We start from the raw sequence: 19502 nt of genomic DNA, 5'->3' as shown, positions 1-19502 counted from the left end.
TGTTACCCTGACTTAGTCAAAGCTCTGACTGATAAGGTGGATTCTAGGCACCAAAGCTCCCAGGAGAGAACAGATGGGTGTGCTCCTCTTCCACAGCTCAACAAGCACCCAGTGGAGTGGGTCTGGGAATCCAGATAGTAAACAAGATGGCCTGCCCTGGGGCTGCCCCCAGCTGGTCTGGGGAGACAAGGCCCTCACATCCCTACGCGCTCAAGTATGCTAAACCTCTGTTTCCTTACCTGTGGAATGGGGATAAGCCAAGGGGACTTTGGAGAATTAACTAAGAGCCTAGGTCACAATAAGCACTCAGAACATTTTGTTGTTGTTGTTCAGTAGCTCAGTCTTGTCTGACTCTTTGCAACCACATGGACAGCAGCACACCAGGCTCCTCTGCCCTCCACTGTCTCCTCAAATTCCTGCCCATTGAGTCGGTGATGCCATCCAACCATCTCATCCTCTGCCACCTTCTTCTCCTCCTGCCTTCAGTCTTTCCCAGCACCAGGGTTTTTTCCAATGAGTCGGTTCTTCCTATCAGGTGGCCAAAGTACCAGAGCTTCAGCTTCAGCATCAATCCTTCCAATGAATTCAGGACTGATTTCCTTTAGGATTGACTGGTTTGATCTCCTTGCTGTCCAAGAAGAGTTTCAAGAGTCTTCTGCAGCTCTCCAATTCAAAAGCATCAATTCTTTGGCACTCAACCTTCTTTATGGTCCAATTCTCACATCCATACATGACTACTGGAAAAACCATAGCTTTGACTAGATGGACCTTCGCCTATAGTTGGAGGCCAGACCTGATAGGAGGAGAAATCAGTAGTCCAGGTGGTCAGCAAGCCTGGGCTTTGGGGGTGGCCTGGGCTTGGGCGAATGTGCAGGGGGACCAGTCAGCGTGGGGAGGGCAAGCACATCGGGATGCACGGGCCTGCGTCCCGGAGGAGAGGATCCCAGGGCCGGCTACTTAGATAGTTGGCCTTGTCCACCGAAATACAGCCCTTGGAAGCTGGGCCACAGGGCAGTCTCTGGGGGACCCTGAAAACCGTCCAGGGAAACTGCAAGTAGAGAAAGCCCGGCGAGGGAAAAGGGGCTCTGAGCTACGCAGGACTGCCTGGCTGGGCTGTAGGGCCGCGGGGTCAGGCATCTGGACAGCCTGAAGCGGAACCCACTGTGATACCCCAAGGACGTTATGTAATGACGTTCGTTACGTCAATCTATGACGTCAATCCAATTCCTGGTCTTGACCAAGAACGTCCCTGCTAGGAGGCTGCACTCATCCTAGCCCACAGGTCTGTTCTCTGTCAAGCAGTTGGGAAAGTGTTTCCTAAAAGCTTTCAGTCAAGCCCCCTCTGATGGCAATGCGTTGTCGTGAGGACCCCAGGGCCCCTTCCTCTGAGAGCCCTGCTTCTCCTCTGCCTGAGACCACAGTACATTACTCTGCTGCCTAATTTCCCCAAATTACTACCCCCAGGAAAGGACAGGATGTCTTGCATAGTGGAATGTAGACGTGTCTCTGGTTAAGGAAATACCCTTCAGGCAGAGCAACCTGTCTCCCCTACTATGAGGCAGGGTGAAGGTCTCCACCAGCCTTTGGGAACCACTTCCTTCCCAGAGAGTGTCCGCCATGCTAAGACCACAGGCCACACCCCACCACAGCTCCCAGGAGGGTTCTTGACTCTCGGGGGCAGAAAAAATGTTCACTGTGGGAGACCAGTTCATCCCCAGTCTGCCCATCCTCTGTCCCTCAAAATGCCGTCCAGAAGCACCTTCCCATCTCAGCCCATCTGTCTGACCTGCATCCCTAGCCTTCAAACCCACTTACCCCTCAAGGCAGTATCTCCCCATTGGACTCCTCCATCTTATATCTCCCCACAAATAAACTGTAGAACAGGCGCATGCGTGCGCATGCACATGCACACACACACCGCACGCACACCCACACCGCACGCACACACAGAGTTTATAGAAACACTGAACAAAACAGTCACATTTGATGGAAGATCGCTCATATCTCAGCTCCTCCTGCAGTCTCCTAAAAGTCAACTGTGCTTTTTCTTTGTTTACAGTCATGTCAAGCTGTTTTACTGCTAGAAAAGTAAGAAAATATAAATTTTAAAAATCACTTGTAGAGTCAAGGAACTCAAAGTGACATCTTTGTTATCATTGTTTAGCCTGTTTGAACGCTCCACTGCACATCCCCAAAGCTTGTTTCCCAGCCTGTCACCCAGAGGCAAGAGCTCTGGGGACCAGTCGAGTTTGATCTGAACTATGCAGTGCTCGCCCCCCTCCCACCTCTGTGGAGCCAGCCCATCCCCTCCCAGCCTGTGTGTCAGTTTCACCTCCTCCACGGTTGGCACAGTATTCTCTGTGAAGGTCCCTGCGATGGGCAGAAATGTGTCCCCTAGAGAGGCTGAAGCCCTTGCCCCGAGGGCCTGTGACCGTGACCTTATCTGAAAACTGGGTCTCTGCAGATGCAATTGAGTTCAGATGAGGATGTTGGGTGGCCCTAATCCACTAGGACTGGGTCCTTAGAAGAAGAGGAGAAGAGACACACACACTGACAGACACACAGACAGAGAGAAAGAAGGCCATGCAAGAACAGGAGGCGGTGGCTGGCTGGATGCGGCCACAAGTCGAGGCAGAGCGAGGCTTGCCGCAACTCCAGAAGCTGGGAGGGAGGCCTGGAACAAACCCACCCCAGAACCTTCGGAGGGAACATGGCCCTGCCCACACCTTGGCTGTGGACTTTGGCCTCCAGAGCTGAGAGGAGGAATGTTTTCCATCCTCCAGTGTGTGGGGCTTGGTTCCAAGAGTCCCAGGAAAGAGTGTCTTTGGTGAAGGAGTCCCTAGAAAAGACTTGGCTTTTAAGTTCCCCTCTGTGTGTGCAGCGGGCAGGCCACTGTCAGGCGGTTCTCAGATCCCGGGCTGGGAGATGGGCTGTGCTGGGCGGTGTCACTAAAGCCCGTGTGATACAGGCTCTTGTCCCAATTACAAGTTGGTTCTAGCTGACAGCCACCCTTCTATACAGACATTCATATCCCTACTTCGAGGTGACTCCATAATTCACCATCACTTCTGGAAAGGGGACATTTTGTAACCGATACATGAGCTTGCTTTCAGTTGCTTCCTCCTTTTTCTCAGGGCTTTGCCCCTGAAAGTGGTTTGCTGCCTTGGACAGAAGCCCCTTCTCCTCTCCCAGGAGACAGACACCCATTATTATGGGGGGTGAAGGTGACTATGGCACCGAGAGCCTGCTCCAAGGAGGTGAGGTCTTAGCGAGTCACCGCCCCCGCTTGCAGAGACCCCTCCTGACCCTCCACATGTACTTCGTCGCTCTTCACCTTCATCCCATGGCCCTTCGTGTAAAAGTCCCCTGCATGCTGATCACCAGACCCATCCACTGAGTGCCCTGAAGACCAGGAACATGAGGGACCTCTCTGCAAGGAAACTGAGTCTGGTGTTGAAAAATACAGGCTCTATGGGAATGAAGGGCTTTCCTCGTAGCTCAGTTGGTAAAGAGTCTGCCTGCGACACAGGAGACCCAGGTTCCATCCCTGGGATGGGAAGATCCCCTGGAAAAGGAAATGGCAACCCACTCCAGTATTCTTGCCTGAAAAATCCCATGAACAGAGGAGGCTGGCAGGTTGCAATCCATGGGGTCACAAGAGTCAGACATGACTTAGCGACTAAATCACACACACACACACACACACACACACGGGAATGAAAGTCAAAACCCCAGTGAGAGGTCACTGCATACCTGTTAGAATGGCAAAAAAACAGCCAGTGTTGGCTAGGAACAACTGGAGCCCTTATACACTGTTGATGGAAACATAAAATTTGCTTTTTTATAAAGTTTTTTTTAATGTGGATCATTTTAAAGTATTTATTGAATTTGTTATTAATACAATATTACTTCTACTTTATGTTATTATCTATTTATTTTTTTTGGTCCTGAAGCATGTGGGAGCTTAGCTCTCTGACCAGAGGGATTAAACCCACACCTCCTGCACTGGAAGGCAAAGTCTTAACCACTGGACCACCAGTGTTAGTCACTCAGTCATGTCCATCTCTTTGCCCCCATGGACTGTAGCCCACCAAGCTCCTCTCCCATGGGCTTCTCCAGGCAAGAATGCCAGAGTGGGTAACCATTTCCTCTCCAGGGGATCTTCCCGACCCAGGGATCGAACCCTTGTTTCCCACACTGCAAGCAGATTTTTTTTTTTTTTACCTCCTGAGCCACCTGGACCACCAGGGAAGTTGCCCCAATTTTTTTTTTTTTTAAAGCACAGGCTCTTGAAGCAAACCATTGGATTGCTTTCATCACATACTCTGGGTCACGTGTGCAAGTTCCTTGGACTCTCTGAGCTTCTTTTACCTCATGAGAAAAACTTGACCAAGGACAAGGATGCCCACTCACAGGGTGGTGGAAAGAAAAACAGGGCAACACTTGTAAAGCCCTTGATTCACTTAGGGCTTTACTGAGTGTGCTAAGTACACTTGAGAGTACTTAGCAAAGAGTAAGTATTAAACACATTTTAGTTTATAACGAGTATTTCTATTCCCGGCATCTCACAATGCCGGACACACAAGCAGGTACTCAGTGCATGTTTGCTGAATAAACGAAGGAAGGAATGACCTTGTTCAAATGACCTAATTGCTCTGTACTGTTTCCACATCTATAAAATGGGGATAATAATGGTAGTGATTGTGAATTTTGGCTGTATTTCATAGGAACGGTCTACTTTCAGATACTGGGGGAAACTATATTTAAAGCACAGCAGGTTGGCTCCTTCACTGACCAAAGTGGGAAGGCAACAAGTTAGGAATGGTGGATGCCTCTTCACTGGTGTGGATGCTTGAAGAAGCCCGCTAAGCCATAGAGATGGTCTCAAAGCCCCAGGCTGGTATGAGGAACTGTGCTCTGTTCACCACTGTGCTCTGACTCGGGAGGGCAGCCTGGCTGTTCACCTTTCTCCACCTTCCCCAGCACAACAGTCATCAGAATGTCTGTGTGGTTAGCTTCCACCTAAGGTCTCCCAGGTCTTGCATATTTAAAACAACTGGAAGTTTACCTTCCTCTGTAATTTTCTGGAAGAGTTTGAGTAGGACTTCCCTGGTGGCTCAGGCTGTAAAGCGTCTGTCTACAATGCAGGAGACCTGGGTTCAATCCCTGGGTTGGGAAGATCCCCTGGAGAAGGAAATGGCAATCTATTCCAGTACTCTTGCCTGGAAAATCCCATGGACAGGGGAACCTGGTAGGCTACAGTCCATGGGGTCGCAAAGGACACGACTGAGTGACTTCACTTTCACTTTCACTTGAGTAGGATAGGTGTTAGCTCTTCTCTAAATTCTTGGTAGAATTCAGCTGTGAAGCCATCTGGACCTGGGCTTTTGTTTGCTGGAAGATTTCTGATTACAGTTTCAATTTCTGTGCTTGTGATGGGTCTGTTAAGATTTTCTATTTTTTCCTGGTTCAGTTTTGGAAAGTTGTACTTTTCTAAGAATTTGTCCATTTTATTGGCATATAATTGCTGATAGTAGTATCTTATGATCCTTTGTATTTCTGTGTTGTCTGTTGTGATCTCTCCATTTTCATTTCTAATTTTATTGATTTGATTTTTCTCCCTTTGTTTCTTGATGAGTCTGGCTAATGGTTTGTCAATTTTATTTATCCTCTCAAAGAACCAGCCTTTAGCTTTGTTGATTTTTGCTATGGTCTCTTTTGTTTCTTTTGCATTTATTTCTGCCCTAATTTTTAAGGTTTCTTTCCTTCTACTAACCCTGGGGTTCTTCATTTCTTCTTTTTCTAGTTGCTTTAGGTGTAGAGTCTGGTTATTTGTTTGACTTTTTTCTTGTTTCTTGAGGTAAGCCTGTATTGCTATGAACCTTCCCCTTAGCACTGCTTTTACAGTGTCCCATAGGTTTTGGGTTGTTTTCATTTTCATTTGTTTCTATGCATATTTTGATTTCTTTTTTGATTTCTTCTGTGATTTGTTGGTTATTCAGCAGCATGTTGTTCAGCCTCCATATGTTGGAATTTTTAATAGTTTTTCTCCTGTAATTGAGATCTAATCTTACTACATTGTGGTCAGAAAAGATGCTTGGAATGATTTCAATTTTCTTGAATTTATCAAGGCTAGATTTATGGCCCAGGATGTGATCTATCCTGGAGAAGGTTCCATGTGCGCTTGAGAAAAAGGTGAAATTCATTGTTTTGGGGTGAAATGTCCTATAGATATCAATTAGGTCTAACTGGTCTATTGTATCATTTAAAGTTTGTGTTTCCTTGTTAATTTTCTGTTGAGTTGATCTATCCATAGGTGTGAGTGGGGTATTAAAGTCTCCCACTATTATTGTGTTATTGTTAATTTCCCCTTTCATACTTGTTAGCATTTGTCTTACGTATTGTGGTGCTCCTATGTTGGGTGCATATATATTGAAAATTGTTATATCTTCTTCTTGGATTGATTCTTTGATCATTATATAGTGTCCTTCTTTGTCTCTTTACACAGCCTTTGTTTTAAAGTCTATTTTATCTGATATGAGTATTGCTACTCCTGCTTTCTTTTGGTCTCTATTTGCTTGGAATATCTTTTTCCAGCCCTTCACTTTCAGTCTGTATGTGTCCCCTGTTTTGAGGTGGGTCTCTTGTGAGGCCACCATCACCTTAATACCAAAACCTGACAAAGATGCCACAAAAAAGAAAACTACAGGCCAATATCACTGATGAACATATATGCAAAAATCCTTAACAAAATTCTAGCAATCAGAATCCAACAACACATTGAAAAGATCATACACCATGACCAAGTGTGCTTTATCCCAGGGATGCAAGGATTCTTCAATATCTGCAAATCAATCAATGTAATACACCACATTAACAAATTGAAAAATAAAAGCCATATGATTATCTCAATAGATGCAGAGAAAGCCTTTGATGAAAGTCAACATTCATTTATGATAAAAACTCTCCAGAAAGCAGGAACAGAAGGAACATACCTCAACATAATAAAAGCTATATATGACAAACCCACAGCAAACATTATCCTCAATGGTGAAAAATTGAAAGCATTTCCCCTAAAGTCAGGAACAAGACAAGGGTGCCCACTCTCACCACTACTATTCAACATAGTTTTGGAAGTTTTGGCCACAGCAATCAGATCAGAAAAAGAAATAAAAGGAATCCAAATTGGAAAAGAAGAAGTAAAACTCTCACTGTTTGCAGATGACATGATCCTCTACATAGAAAACCCTAAAGACTCCACCAGAAAATTACTAGAACTAATCAGTGAATATAGTAAAGTTGCAGGATATAAAATCAACACACAGAAATCCCTCGCATTCCTATACACTAATAATGAGAAAACAGACAGAGAAATTAAAGAAACAATTTCATTCACCATTGCAATGAAAAGAATAAAATAGTTAGGAATAATTCTACCTAAAGAAACTAAAGACCTATATATAGAAAACTATAAAACACTGGTGAAAGAAATCAAAGAGGACACTAATAGATGGAGAAATATACCATGTTCATGGATCGGAAGAATCAATATAGTGAAAATGAGTATACTACCCAAAGCAATCTATTGACTCAATGCAATCTCTATCAAGCTACCAACGGTATTTTTCACAGAGCTAGAACAAATAATTTCACAATTTGTATGGAAATACAAAAAATCTTGAATAGCCAAAGCAATCTTGAGAAAGAATTAAACTGGAGGAATCAACCTGCCTGACTTCAGGCTCTACTACAAAGCCACAGTCATCAAGACAGTATGGTACTGGCACAAAGACAGAAATATAGATCAATGGAACAAAATAGAAAGCCCAGAGATAAATCCATGCACATATGGACACCTTATTTTGACAAAGGAGGCAAGAATATACAATGGAGAAAAGACAATCTCTTTAACAAGTGGTGTTGGGAAAACTGGTCAACCACTTGTAAAAGAATGAAACTAGAACACTTTCTAACCCCATACACAAAAATAAACTCAAAATGGATTAAAGATCTAAACGTAAGACCAGAAACTATAAAACTCCTAGAGGAGAACACAGGCAAAACACTCTCCGACATAAATCACAGCAGGATCCTCTATAACCCACCTCCCAGAATACTGAAAATAAAAGCAAAAATAAACAAATGGGACCTAATTAAAATTAAAAGATTCTGCACAACAAAGGAAACTATAAGCAAGGTGAAAAGACAACCTTCAGAATGGGAGAAAATAACAGCAAATGAAGCAACCGACAAACAACTAATCTCAAAAATATACAAGCAACTCTTGCAGCTCAATTCCAGAAAAATAAACGAACCAATAAAAAAATGGGCCAAAGGACTAAACAGACATTTCTCCAAAGGAGACATACAGATGGCTAACAAACACATGAAAAGATCCTCAACATCACTCATTATCAGAGAAATGAAAATCAAAACCACAATGAGGTACCATTTCACACCAGTCAGAATGGTTGCGATCCAAAAGCCTACAAGCAATAAATGCTGGAGAGGGTGTGGAGAAAAGGCAACCCTCTTACACTGTTGGTGGGAATGCAAACTAGTACAGCCACTATGGAGAACAGTGTGGAGATTCCTTAAAAAACTGGAATAGAACTGCCTTATGATCCAGAAATCCCACTACTGGGCATACACACTGAGGAAACCAGAATTGAAAGAGACACGTGTACCCCAATGTTCATTGCAGCACTGTTTATAATAGCCAGGACATGGAAGCAACCTAGATGTCCACCAGCAGATGAATGGATAAGAAAGCAGTGGTACATATACACAATGGAATATTACTCAGCCATTAAAAAGAATACATTTGAATCAGTTGTAATGAGGTGGATTAAACTGGAGCCTCTAATGCATATATATGGAATTTAGAAAGATGGTAATGATAACCCTGTATGCGAGACAGCAAAAGAGACATAGATGTATAGAACAGTCTTTTGGACTCTGTGGGAGAGGGAGAGGGTAGGATGATTTGGGAGAATGGCATTAAAACATGTATAATATCATATATGAAATGAATCACCAGTCCAGGTTCGATGCATGATACAGGATGCTTGGGGCTGGTGCACTGGGATGACCCAGAGGGATGGTATGGGGAGGGAGGTGGGAGGGGGGTTCAGGATGGGGAACACATGTATACCTGTGGCAGATTTATGCTGATGTATGGCAAAACCAATACAATATTGTAAAGTAAAAATAAAATAAAATAAAACAACTGGAATTACAAGACCTGGATAGGAAGGAGGTGGGAACCCAAGAAAAGGACCAGGAAGAGGAGTTAGTCACTTGCTGCGTGCGCCCATCCTTCAGGGCTCCCTCTAGAGGTGTCTTCAACCTGTGAACCTCCCTTGACTTTTCCTAGATTTTGGGATCCACTCGCAGTGCCCTCTGCGCTGGCCCTAGCCCCACAATCCTCCTGTTTTCTGTAAGCTCTGTGAGGGCAGAGGGGCCTGTCTGTCTTGCTTACTATTGTTGCCCATGCCTAGTGCAGGACTTGGCACAAAGCAGTTCACTTCAGTCATGTCTGACTCTTTGCAACCCCATGGACTGCAGCACACCAGGCTTCCCTGTCCATCACCAACTTCCAGAGCTTGCTCAAACTCACGTCCACTGAGTTGGTGATGCCATCCAACCTTCTCATCCTCTAGCACAATGTTGGCACCCAGTAAATATTTGCTAGGGTTATTCTGAAACCTTTGTGCTAAGTTGCTTCTTTGTGACCCTATAGACTGTAGCCCCACAGGCTCCTCTCTCCATGGGATTCTCCAGGCAAGAAAACTGGAGTGGGTTGCCATTTCCTCCTCCAGGGGAATCTTTCCTAGACAAGAATTGAACCCATGTCTCATGTCTCCTGCATTGGCAGGCAGATTCTTTACCACTAGTGCTACCTTGCTGATCGTGACATTAGAATTGGAAAAAAGCCTCAGCCCTCATCAATATCAACAATCTTATTAAAATGAGAAAGCAGAGACCCAGGAAAATGAAGGGCTCTGGTCCAAGTCCTAAACAGACTGAGGAAAGGTCAAGTGTAAGACTTCTCACTCCAAGTTCAACACATTTCCCCCATCATCCTACCCCTCCGGGTCACTCAGCTCTCCTGTTGGCCTCGGCTAGGGCAGCTCAGCTAGAGATGTCTGAATCAAGACGACATCATAAAGAGAACTTACAGGAACCTTCATCTGTCACTCACGTCCTTCCCCCTGCTGCCAGGCAGAGTGGCAGGTGGGGCTGCTGTTCTGAGATCCCCCTGGGAAAGCTGCAAACCCAGGCAGAGCCCTGGAGCTCCAGAGCCTTCGGTGGCACCCTGTCTCCATGGGAACGGCCAGGGGCACCCTGCTTCCTCTCTTTGTCTTCCCTACGGTTTAGCCTTCGATCCCTGGCATGAGAAATGTATACCGATGCTTCTTCCTTGTCAGATTTGAGCTAAGGTCAGGGAGCAAGAGAGCAATTCAGCAATTAGCTGTATCATATTTTGATTTGAGAAAGCCCATTATTGGCAGCTGGCTAAATTGAACTCACCCAGATAGGATGGGAAGGAGTGTGTGTGTGTGGACTAAGGTAGAAAAGGGTGGGTGAGAAAAGTCAGGGGTTCCATCCCCAACTCATTCCACAGCCCCAGAACCTTTGGATTGTAATTTTAATGAAACTTTCAGTACACAGATCGCCATTCTTTCCCTGCTCCTGTAGAGGTTCCTGACTCAGTCCTCGGTCGGGAGTGGTCCAGGAAACATCATCTTTCCCACGGGGTCTCTTAGTGGGAGATTTCCAAGGACTCAGGCCTAAACTGTTCCCATCAAGGGTTTACTCTTAGCCCTGTCTCAGACACAGAAGGCCAAAGCCAGGTATCCTTTCCAGACTTTTCCCCAGCAGGATGGAGAAGAGAGGAAAACGGCCACGGGCAATCCAAGCCACGGTGTTCAGGAGATGTCCGGCATGGGTCTCTGGAACCAGGGAGCAAAAGAAGGGAAAGGCCGGGTCCGGCCTAGAACGAAGCTCAGAAGAAGAGCGCGGGTGCGGTCACGTCGGTGGACGTGGGCCAGGCTGGGCTCGAGAGGTCAGATCCGGAGGCCGGGTGGGCGGCTCCTCCATGGATGCGCTGATGTCGCACCAGGTGGGTCTTGCGGCTGAAGCTCTTGCCGCACTGCGGGCAGGGGAAGGGGCGGGAGCCGGTGTGCACCGCCTGGTGGCGGACCAGGTTGGTCTTGGAGCTGAAGCTGCGGGCGCACACGGCGCAGGCGTGGGGCCGACTGCCCGTGTGCACCGCCTGGTGGCGACCCAGGTGCGACTTGCGGCTGAAGCGGCGGCCGCACTGCGCGCAGGCGAAAGGCCTGGCGCCGCTGTGGGCCCTGGAGTGGGCCACCAGGTTGGGCCGCGAGCCAAAGCGGCGGCCACACTGAGCGCAGGCGAAGGGCCGCTCGCCCGTGTGCACCCGCCGGTGTCGCGCCAGGTGCTGCCCGTGGGCGAAGCTGCGCCCGCACTCGGGGCAGAGGAAGGACCGCTCGCCGCCCGGAGTGCCCGGGAGCGCCGGAGTGCCTCGGGGCGCGCAGGCCAAGGGCTCGGGGGCCGCGGGGTCTACAGGGGCGCCCAGCGCGCACTCGTCGCACCCGAAAGGGCGCTCCTCGCCGCTGTGCAGGCGCTGGTGCGTGGTGAGGTTCTTCTTCCAGCCGAAGCTCAGGCCGCAGTGGGAGCAGGAGAAAGGCTTGGGTCCGGGAGGGGAGGCGGTGGGGGACGAGGCAGAGAACGTGGGCGAGGCCGGCGCGCCGGGAGAGGGCGGGGTGCGGCCGGCCGCCGCGTGCACCCTCTGGTGCCGCACCAAGTGCTGCTTGTGCGTGAAGCTGCGGGCGCACTGCGCGCACTGGTAGGGCCTCTCGCCCGTGTGGATGCGCTGGTGGCGGATCAGGTGCGTCTTTTTGCGAAAGCGCTTCTCGCACTCGGGGCAGGGGAAGGGCCGCTCGCCCGTGTGCGTCTTCTGGTGCGAGCCCAGGTGGATCTTCTGGCTGAAGCGCTTGCCGCACTCGGCGCACGGGTAGGGCCGCTCGCCCGTGTGCGTGCGCAGGTGGCGGGTCAGGTGCGCCTTCTTGCTGAAGCGCTTGTCGCACTCGGAGCAGGGGAAGGGCCGCTCGCCGCGGTGGCTGCGTTGGTGCAGCAGCAGGTGCGCGCGCTGCGTGAAGCTGCGGCCGCAGTCGGGGCAGGCGCACGGGCCCTCGCCGCGGTGCAGCCGCTGGTGTAGCCGCAGGGTCAGCTGGTCCCGGAACCGGCGCTCGCACTCCCCGCAGCCGTAGGGCTTCTCCGAGGCGGTCGGGACCCACCCGGCCAGCGCGAGCCCACCCAGTGTCCCTGGGGTCCCCGACTCCAGCTTATACGCGGCGGCCAGAGACCCCAGGTCAGGCGGGGGAAAGGGGCTGGGGCGTAATGCCAGATGCTGGGGCCATTCCGCCTCCTTGTGGGCCTCCCGATCCTCCTCCTCCTCCTCTACCTTCACCTTCCGAATCATCCACTCGTCCCCTGAAAGGACAAAACAAGGCGAGTCTGTTAAACCCCACGTTTGTGGCTCAGCTGGTAAAGAATGCGCCCGTCCTCAATGCAGGACACCTGGGTTCAATTCCTGGGTTGGGAAGATTCCCTGAAGAAGGGAAAGGCTACCCACTCCAGTATTCTATCCTGGAGAATTCCATGGACCGTATAGTTCATGGGCGTCGCAAAGAATGGACTGACTGACTTTCACCTGATCTGTTTGTTTGCCAATAGGACCACCACTTCCTGAAGTCCCTAAGCCTAGCTCCTGCTCCTTCCACTGGAAAGTTCCTGGAAATGTCCAAATCGGAGGACCACCCTAAGTCCTCCTCCCAGGCTCTCCAAGCCAGGGGGTGCTTTCCCCTTGGCTTGCCTGCCTCCTTAAGGAGACCCTGCCGCTATGGTGGGCACCCCTTACCCTCAGGGTTCAGTCTTCAGCTTTCACTCTGAGGGGTCAGAGGCCCATGCGAAGGGGGGCCACCCCCATCTTGCTGTCCAGCCCACTCCTTTCTGGAACCACAGTCTCCCATCTGCAGATGAGCAACTCCCCTTTGTGCCCTGTGAATCCACTGCAGCTCAGCAGGCTTATCAGCAAACACCCCACCTTCCTGGATCTACTCCACTGCCCTCAGGAGAAGGTCTTCCACATCCTCCTGTGGGCTGATCTTGACACTCACCTTGTTTCTGTGATATTTGCTCAGTTGTGTCCGACTCTTTGCGACCCAGGGGACTGTATAGCCCGCCAGGCCCCTCTGTCTGTGGGATTCTCCAGACAAGAATACTGGACTGGGTTGCCATTCCCTTCTCCAGGGGATCTTCTAACTCCTTGCCACTGACCAGAGACCTTTGCATTCCTCCCTGTGGTTTCTCAAAGGCTTTCCCCCTGCTCCTACTCCCTTCACGTCTAGGGCCAGGTGGGAAATCCCGGTTTAAGAAGAGGATTGAGTTTACAGGACATGGGGAACCAATGGATGGTGCCAACCTCTGGAGACACAGGGAAGGCCCTCTGGGGGAAGCAGGTTTGATACAGGTTCCCCTGGTGCTCTGCCCTTCTTGGGCACTGAGATGACCCAGCCAAGAGGAAGGATTTCAGGACCCAGACTGGGAGGGTCCATTTGGGTTTTTCTCTGCCACTAAGCAGCAGTGTGACCACGGTTGAGTCACTTAATCTCTTTGAATTGAGTTTTCTTTGAGTTGAGTTTGTTAGCTTGCTTAGGCGTAAGCAATGGACCGGTTCATGGTGCCTAAATCTTGTGCCATGTCCTAATCTCCTGGGGAACCTTTTAAGTGCATCTAGGGGACCCAGGCCCATGAATGTTTCCTTTCTTTCGAGCTCCCAAAGTGATTCTGGTTTCAGAGCCTTGGAACCAGCTGATTGGACTTCCTGTCTGGCTCTAAAAGTCTGTAATAAATAGCATGGGGCTTGAACTATCACAATTAGATTTCCTTCCAGTTTCTTTTACCCATCCATCCATTTCAAACAGCTCTTTATCATACTGCGCTATCACTTTCATTTTCTTTGTGCAACTTTGCTACCAAAGAACCATCAATAGCTCTCCATTATTTAGAGTATAAAGTCTGCTCTAGCTGCATCTGAGACTCACCCCAACCCAGTCCAACTCTCTCAATACTCCAAGGCATAAACCCCTCACTTCAGGCAAGCTGGTCTCCTATAACCCCAGTTATTAATATGTCAACTTGCCTACTTCTAAGTCAGCCAAGGATGTCTTCCCATCCTCCAGCCTCATCCAAGTTGAAGTCTACACCTCTCTCAACATGGAGCACAAACCAACAAAAGCTTTGACAAATCCAACACATGAGGGTCTCATATAAACACGGTTGACTCTTCTACACTTCCTTGTGATGTGGCTTTATCGTTATTTGTTCTTTTCTTTCTTTCTTCTAGCTCATATTGGTGTCAGATTTCAGTCTCTGGAGGGCAGACAGCTTGAGGATTGCCATCATGTACTGAGAGCCAACTGGAGATGAGGCACTGTGTGTACACTCTCACAAACCTTCACCCAAACCCCTGTGCAGAAGTTACCCTTCCTCCTTGTGAACAAACTGAGGCTCCTGTAGCCTATCCAAGATCACTCAGCTATAAACACGTGGAGCAGGGATTCGAACCCAGGACCACATCACTCTACAGCCCATCTCTTTCTGCTCTACCTAAAACAGCTTAGCCCGAGTGGGCACCAAATAAGCCCTTGTGGAATAGGTGACATCACTCAGGCAAGAGGTGATAAGGCTGGTGGTGATGGAAGGAAGTGATGGGTAGGGTTATGGAGAGAGAACCAACTGTTTGATCACCGTGGATATGGGGGAGATGCATCAAGTACAACAGTTCATCTGGGTAGCACCAAGGTCAGTGGAGATTTGGGGGAGGGAGCAGGTCTGGGGATGACAATGAAAAGGTTGATCGACACTGACACCACGTGTCTTCGTGGGAATCATGATTCAAGCTGTCAACAAGTGTGAACATCGACTGGGGGAGAGAGAATGGAAAGGTAAGACTTCCGGAAGACGTGGAAGTTGAGAGCGTATTTCTCTTTGGTGACTAGCCTCTCTGATTCCTGTTGTCTGTGGATGCAGAATTCCTGCTGGGTGCTGAAGCTCTACAGCAGAAAGGTGGCAGGGCCTGATTCATCTTGGGTTGGAAGGCCCTGGGGTGGCTTTCTTTTTACACGATGCCTGCACACCCCTGTTCCCTCCGCCTGGCCCCCTGGTAGGATGGACTGCTGGGAAGACTCACCTGGGCAGGAGCCCGTGGGCTCAGGCTTGCGTGGTGCACACACCTGGTCTTCTCTGCAGGGAGTTTCAGCTTGTTCCGTGCGGGCACCTTTCTCCGGCCTGGGGGCCTCGCGCCCTGGCAGAGAACAGGCTACCTCAAGGATGCTGCAGACACCAGAGATGGAGAGAGGTCCCCCCTGTTGCCAGGAGGCAGGGGCTTCTGAAACCCCGGCTCCAGCCCCACAGGCAGGACTGGTCCCATATCAAACCTGCAGGGGCTGAATTCCCAGCTGCCCCAGGCCATGCAGGTTGCAAGAGCCACAAGTGTGAGGGGCTTCAAACATGTAAGTGTAAGAGAGTGGAAGCAAGAATGGTCCCTGTCCTGAGGCTTCCAAGAGGCCCTAGGAGGAGAGATGGGGAACTTCCTAGCTACCAGATGGGCCCCAGTTTCCAGGCAAATCACTGGAGAAGATGGGAAAGTCAGAAGGCCAGGTCCACGCCCGCTTTAGGCTTCTTTTCCCTGTATCTGCTTAGCCACCTCTTTCAATCTTACTTTCCCAATGAGGCCGACTCTCACACCTCTATTCAATCCTCCTGCCTGCCCCACCCGCAAAGCCTCTTCCAACCCAGGTTATAAGTGCATTTATTCCTACATTTGTTGTCTGCTAGTCCTCTGTCCTCACTAGGATTAAGCTCCTGGAAGGCAGGTATCTTTTGTCTCCTTGGTCACTGAGGTATCCCTGGTATCTAGAATAGCGTGGGGCACTTAGTAGGTGCTCAATAAATACTTGACGAAGGAAGGAGGACTCCGTCCTGAGCCAGCTTCCATGGTCCCCACTTACCTGAGCTTGTACCCAGCACTCTCTGTTCCTGGGGAGGAGACATCCGCTCCTGGGCATCGTGGGACTGTTCCCCAGGCTCACTTTGGGGGGTCATCTCCGGCTGTCCCACAGAGAGTCCTATTACAGGCAAAAGGATGGGTGCAAGTCAAGCATGTCGTACAGAAGAGGTGATCCAAGACGGTTGCTCTTCCCTGTCCCAGCCCAAAAGAGTTTTCCCTGGGCGTTAAGGAAAGCGAGGTCTCTAACCATCACGGACAAGGGACAACCAGCTTCCCCAGCAGCCTGACCAAATATCAACCTTAGCTGCTTTACATCAAATCAAGGACAGAGATGAATAGATTTAGAGACAGAATAGATTTAACTATCCTGGTGTTCTGTTAGTACTAGCACAACCTCCAGCATGGACCAGGCAGGCATTCTTTGTGATGAAACCAGAAAGGATGCTGCCCTAAAGGCCCCCAGGGTCTCAGGGGTATCAGGGTCGCAGCCTCCTGGGGATGCTCTACCGTCTGAATTAGGGAAGCAGCAGGCCTGGTAACAGTTCATGAGGTTCTCATGGCAAGTATACTGGGGTGGTTTGCCATTCCCTCCTCCAGTGGATCATGTTTTGTCAGAACTCTCCATTTTGACCCATCCGTCTTGGGTGGCCCTGCAGGGCATGGCTAATAGCTTCATTGTGTTATGCAAGCCCCTTTGCCACGACAAGGCAGTGATCCGTGAAGAGCCATCTCTGATGCAATGGACATGAACTTGGGCAAACTTCCGGGAGATGGTGAGGGACAGGGAGGCCTGGTGTGCTGCAGTCCATGGGGTTGCAAAGAGTCAGATTCGACTGGGCGACTGAACAACAACAGGCATGGTATGCCCTTGAAGCTTCCTACTCCCCTGCCCCCCACCCAAGTTCCTCCAGTTCTGTCGGCTCACCCAGGGAGCTGAGGGCCTCCAAGGTCTCTCTCATGGCAACCCAGGGTGACTCCTCCTGGGGATCTGGCCACGGACCCTAAGGAGAACATACATCCTTGTTCAGATTCTCCTCTGCAGCTTCTACCTGGGCCCTGGCTCTGCCCAACCTCTTCCCATCAGCTAGCCCCAGGGGCTCCGAAAGGGATGTCCTCAGGGACGGTGAGGGAGTTGAGGGACCGTGGATTTCAGAAAGCAGATGCCTTTGAAGGTGAGGAAAAGGGCTGAAGCCATTTCTACAAGCTAAGCTCGGGGTCAGCGCTGGAAATCAGCTTCTCACCCCCACCTGCACGTCACTGGGGTCCAGTACCAGCGCATCAGCGCTGCCCACCACCACCCCCTCCTCCCCAGGGCCCTTGCCTGGGGGTGTCAGGAATCAACCGACTCTCTGGGAAGAGGGTGGAGGGTGGGAGACCTGCGGTGAGGAGCAGGGAATTTCGTCTCCTTGGCCCTCCAGCTGTCATCGCAGGAGCTGGTGAAACAGGAGCCAGCCTGGGGTGGGGGTGGGGGGCGGGCCGGAGGTATCACTGCTTGGGGCCACGAGTTGGGGAGGCCGTCGGAGGAGGGTCCTCCCCGAAGGCAGGAAAGAGCTCTTGACAGCATTACCCCAGAACCCGACCTCAAGACCATCGCCCCTCCCCCGCGGGGCTTTCCGAGGCCCGGACACCCGACCCTCAAAGCCCCCAAGGCGGCTCCGGCTCCTGCGGGTCCCCTGCCCATCCCCCAGCAGACTCCCCTCCCCACCCCCACCCCACCCCCGACAGCCTCCCTGGCAGCCGTCCCTGCACCCCTCCCCTCTCCCTCGCCCTCCGCCTTCCGCCCTCTCTCCCCAAGGGAGCTGGCTGGCTCCCCAGCTCCGCCCCCGGCCCCGCCCCTGCCCACAGCCCGCCGGCTCCACCCCTCCCGGCCCCGCTCTGGTCTGCGCTGCACTGCCACCGCCCCCTGACCCTCCGCCGGGGCAGCCTCCGCGGCGGCGGACCCCTCCCCCTCCCCCTCCCGGGGTCCGGGGCCGCCTCCCCCGCCGCTCCGGGCTCTCCCTGCTCGTCCCCCGCCTCCTCACCCCTCCCGACTGCACACTCCCTCCCTTCCTTCCCCCTCCTCTTTTCCTTCCTCCCCTCCCCGGCCCTCTCCTCCCCCACCCCGGCTTCCCTTCTCCTCTCCTCTCTTCACCTCGGTTCCCTCCCCCTCCGAGGCCCCGTCTCCCTTCCCCCTCCGCCTCCCCGGCAGCCTCTCGCTTCCCTTCCCTCCCGAGTCCCACTCCCCAGAACGGCCCCCGCCCCTTTCCCGTCCGCTTTCCGAGCCCCCGCCCCGCCGCCTCCTTCTCTAGCCGCCCCCCACCCAAACCTCGGGGTCTGCGGCTGGGCCGCTCACTCTGGCCCCCGTGCCCGGCCGTGCGCCCCCCTCCCCAGCCTCCCAGCTCACCTCCGCTCCCGCTCGGTGGCCCCCTGCCCCATTTTTTTGCTCCCCGCCGACTTCTCAAGTTTCCCTCCCCTAGCCCAGGGACCCCTTTCGCCTCCCCGCCCCCCGCGCCCGCGTGGCCCCCCGCCCCGGCCCCTCCGCCCGGATCTCGCTCTCGCCGCTCCGGGCTCCCGGGCTCACCTGTCAGCGCCCTTCTCGCGCCCCTCCCGAACGCCGGGTCCCCGCGCCTCCCCTTCCTCGCCTTCCCCCGGGCCCCCTCCCCTGAGCCCTCCCCCTCCTTTCCTTGAGGGCCTCCCACCCGTCCCCCTCTCTGGACCCCCACGCGGCCCCCGGTCCCCGGCGCCAGCCCAGCCCTCCGGGTCGGTCTCTCCGCTCTCCGCGGAACCCTGACCTCCCCCACCCCAGCCAGGCCCTCCTCTTCCCCCGTCCCAACACCCAGCTCTCCCCCAGCCCCCGCCCCTCCTGTGCCCTCGGGGCCCCCCTTTCCCAGCCGCTCCCCCCACCCCGCGCTCTCGGCGCCCGCACCCCGGGGGCTGTCACCTGCGCGGCGCGGGCGGCGGCTGTGGGTGCGGCGGGAACCGGCCCCGACCCGGCCCCGACCCGGCCCCGACCCGGGCGCCCGGTTCTCCTGCTCCCCCTCGCGGGCTCTGCAGCTCGGGTGCGGACGGCCCCAGAGACTTGACAGACTGACAGCCCCGAAACTTTGCGGGGAGGGGGAGAGGAGAAGACGCAGAGGGAGAGGGAGCAGGGGAGCTGCGGGGGAGGAGGGGAGAGGGGAGGCGGGTCAGGGACCGGGTGCCCTGGGGGAGGAGGGGGTGCCCAGCGGGGTCCCGGCGGGCAGGTGACGGTCTGGACCAACGACGGCCCGCGGTCGGTGCCGGAAAGTGGGAACGCAGGAGCGGGGAGGGGAGGGGAAGGGAAGGGAAGGGAAGGGAAGGGGTGGGGGAGAGGGATGGGGGAGGGGAGGAGGGAGGGGAGGACGGGCACTCGGGCGGCGAGGGAGGGCGCTGGCAGGCGTGGAGG

At 52.3% G+C, this 19502-nt stretch overlaps 1 protein-coding gene across 6 annotated transcripts; it reads right to left on the bottom strand.

The window, feature by feature from the left end:
* Positions 1–10633: 10633 nt before the first annotated feature.
* ZNF467 (zinc finger protein 467) lies at positions 10634–19423 on the bottom strand. Of its 6 annotated transcripts, none has more exons than XM_027538686.1 (5): positions 19020–19422; positions 17025–17100; positions 16101–16217; positions 15281–15394; positions 10634–12519 (listed from the first exon to the last, which is right to left on the bottom strand). In XM_027538686.1, the coding sequence occupies exons 2-5, from the start codon at positions 17056–17058 to the stop codon at positions 11009–11011; spliced, it is 1776 nt and encodes a 591-aa protein (XP_027394487.1). In that variant the 5' UTR covers positions 17059–17100; positions 19020–19422; the 3' UTR covers positions 10634–11008. The 6 variants fall into 6 exon arrangements, with proteins under 6 accessions (XP_027394487.1, XP_027394483.1, XP_027394485.1 ...); XM_027538682.1 differs by lacking the exon at positions 19020–19422 and adding an exon at positions 17476–17772; XM_027538684.1 differs by lacking the exon at positions 17025–17100 and having other exon boundaries at positions 15281–15455; positions 19020–19423.
* Positions 19424–19502: the final 79 nt, after the last annotated feature.

The sequence above is a fragment of the Bos indicus x Bos taurus genome, chromosome 4, assembly GCF_003369695.1.
Source record: "Bos indicus x Bos taurus breed Angus x Brahman F1 hybrid chromosome 4, Bos_hybrid_MaternalHap_v2.0, whole genome shotgun sequence".
In the NCBI taxonomy this organism is placed as follows: domain Eukaryota; kingdom Metazoa; phylum Chordata; class Mammalia; order Artiodactyla; family Bovidae; genus Bos; species Bos indicus x Bos taurus.
Note: the sequence above shows the minus strand (reverse complement) of the source record. Positions and strands in the feature narration are given on the sequence as shown.

Bases quoted from the DNA above. Each gene is read 5' to 3' on its own strand.
- ZNF467 (XM_027538686.1), bottom strand. From the start codon at position 17,058: ATGAGAGAGACCTTGGAGGCCCTCAGCTCCCTGG. The intron at 15,395-16,100 runs GTAAGTGGGGAC...GTTCTCTGCCAG, and splicing joins AGTGCTGGGTACAAGCTCAG to GGCGCGAGGCCCCCAGGCCG. The intron at 12,520-15,280 runs GTGAGTCTTCCC...TTGTCCTTTCAG, and splicing joins GCCCACGGGCTCCTGCCCAG to GGGACGAGTGGATGATTCGG.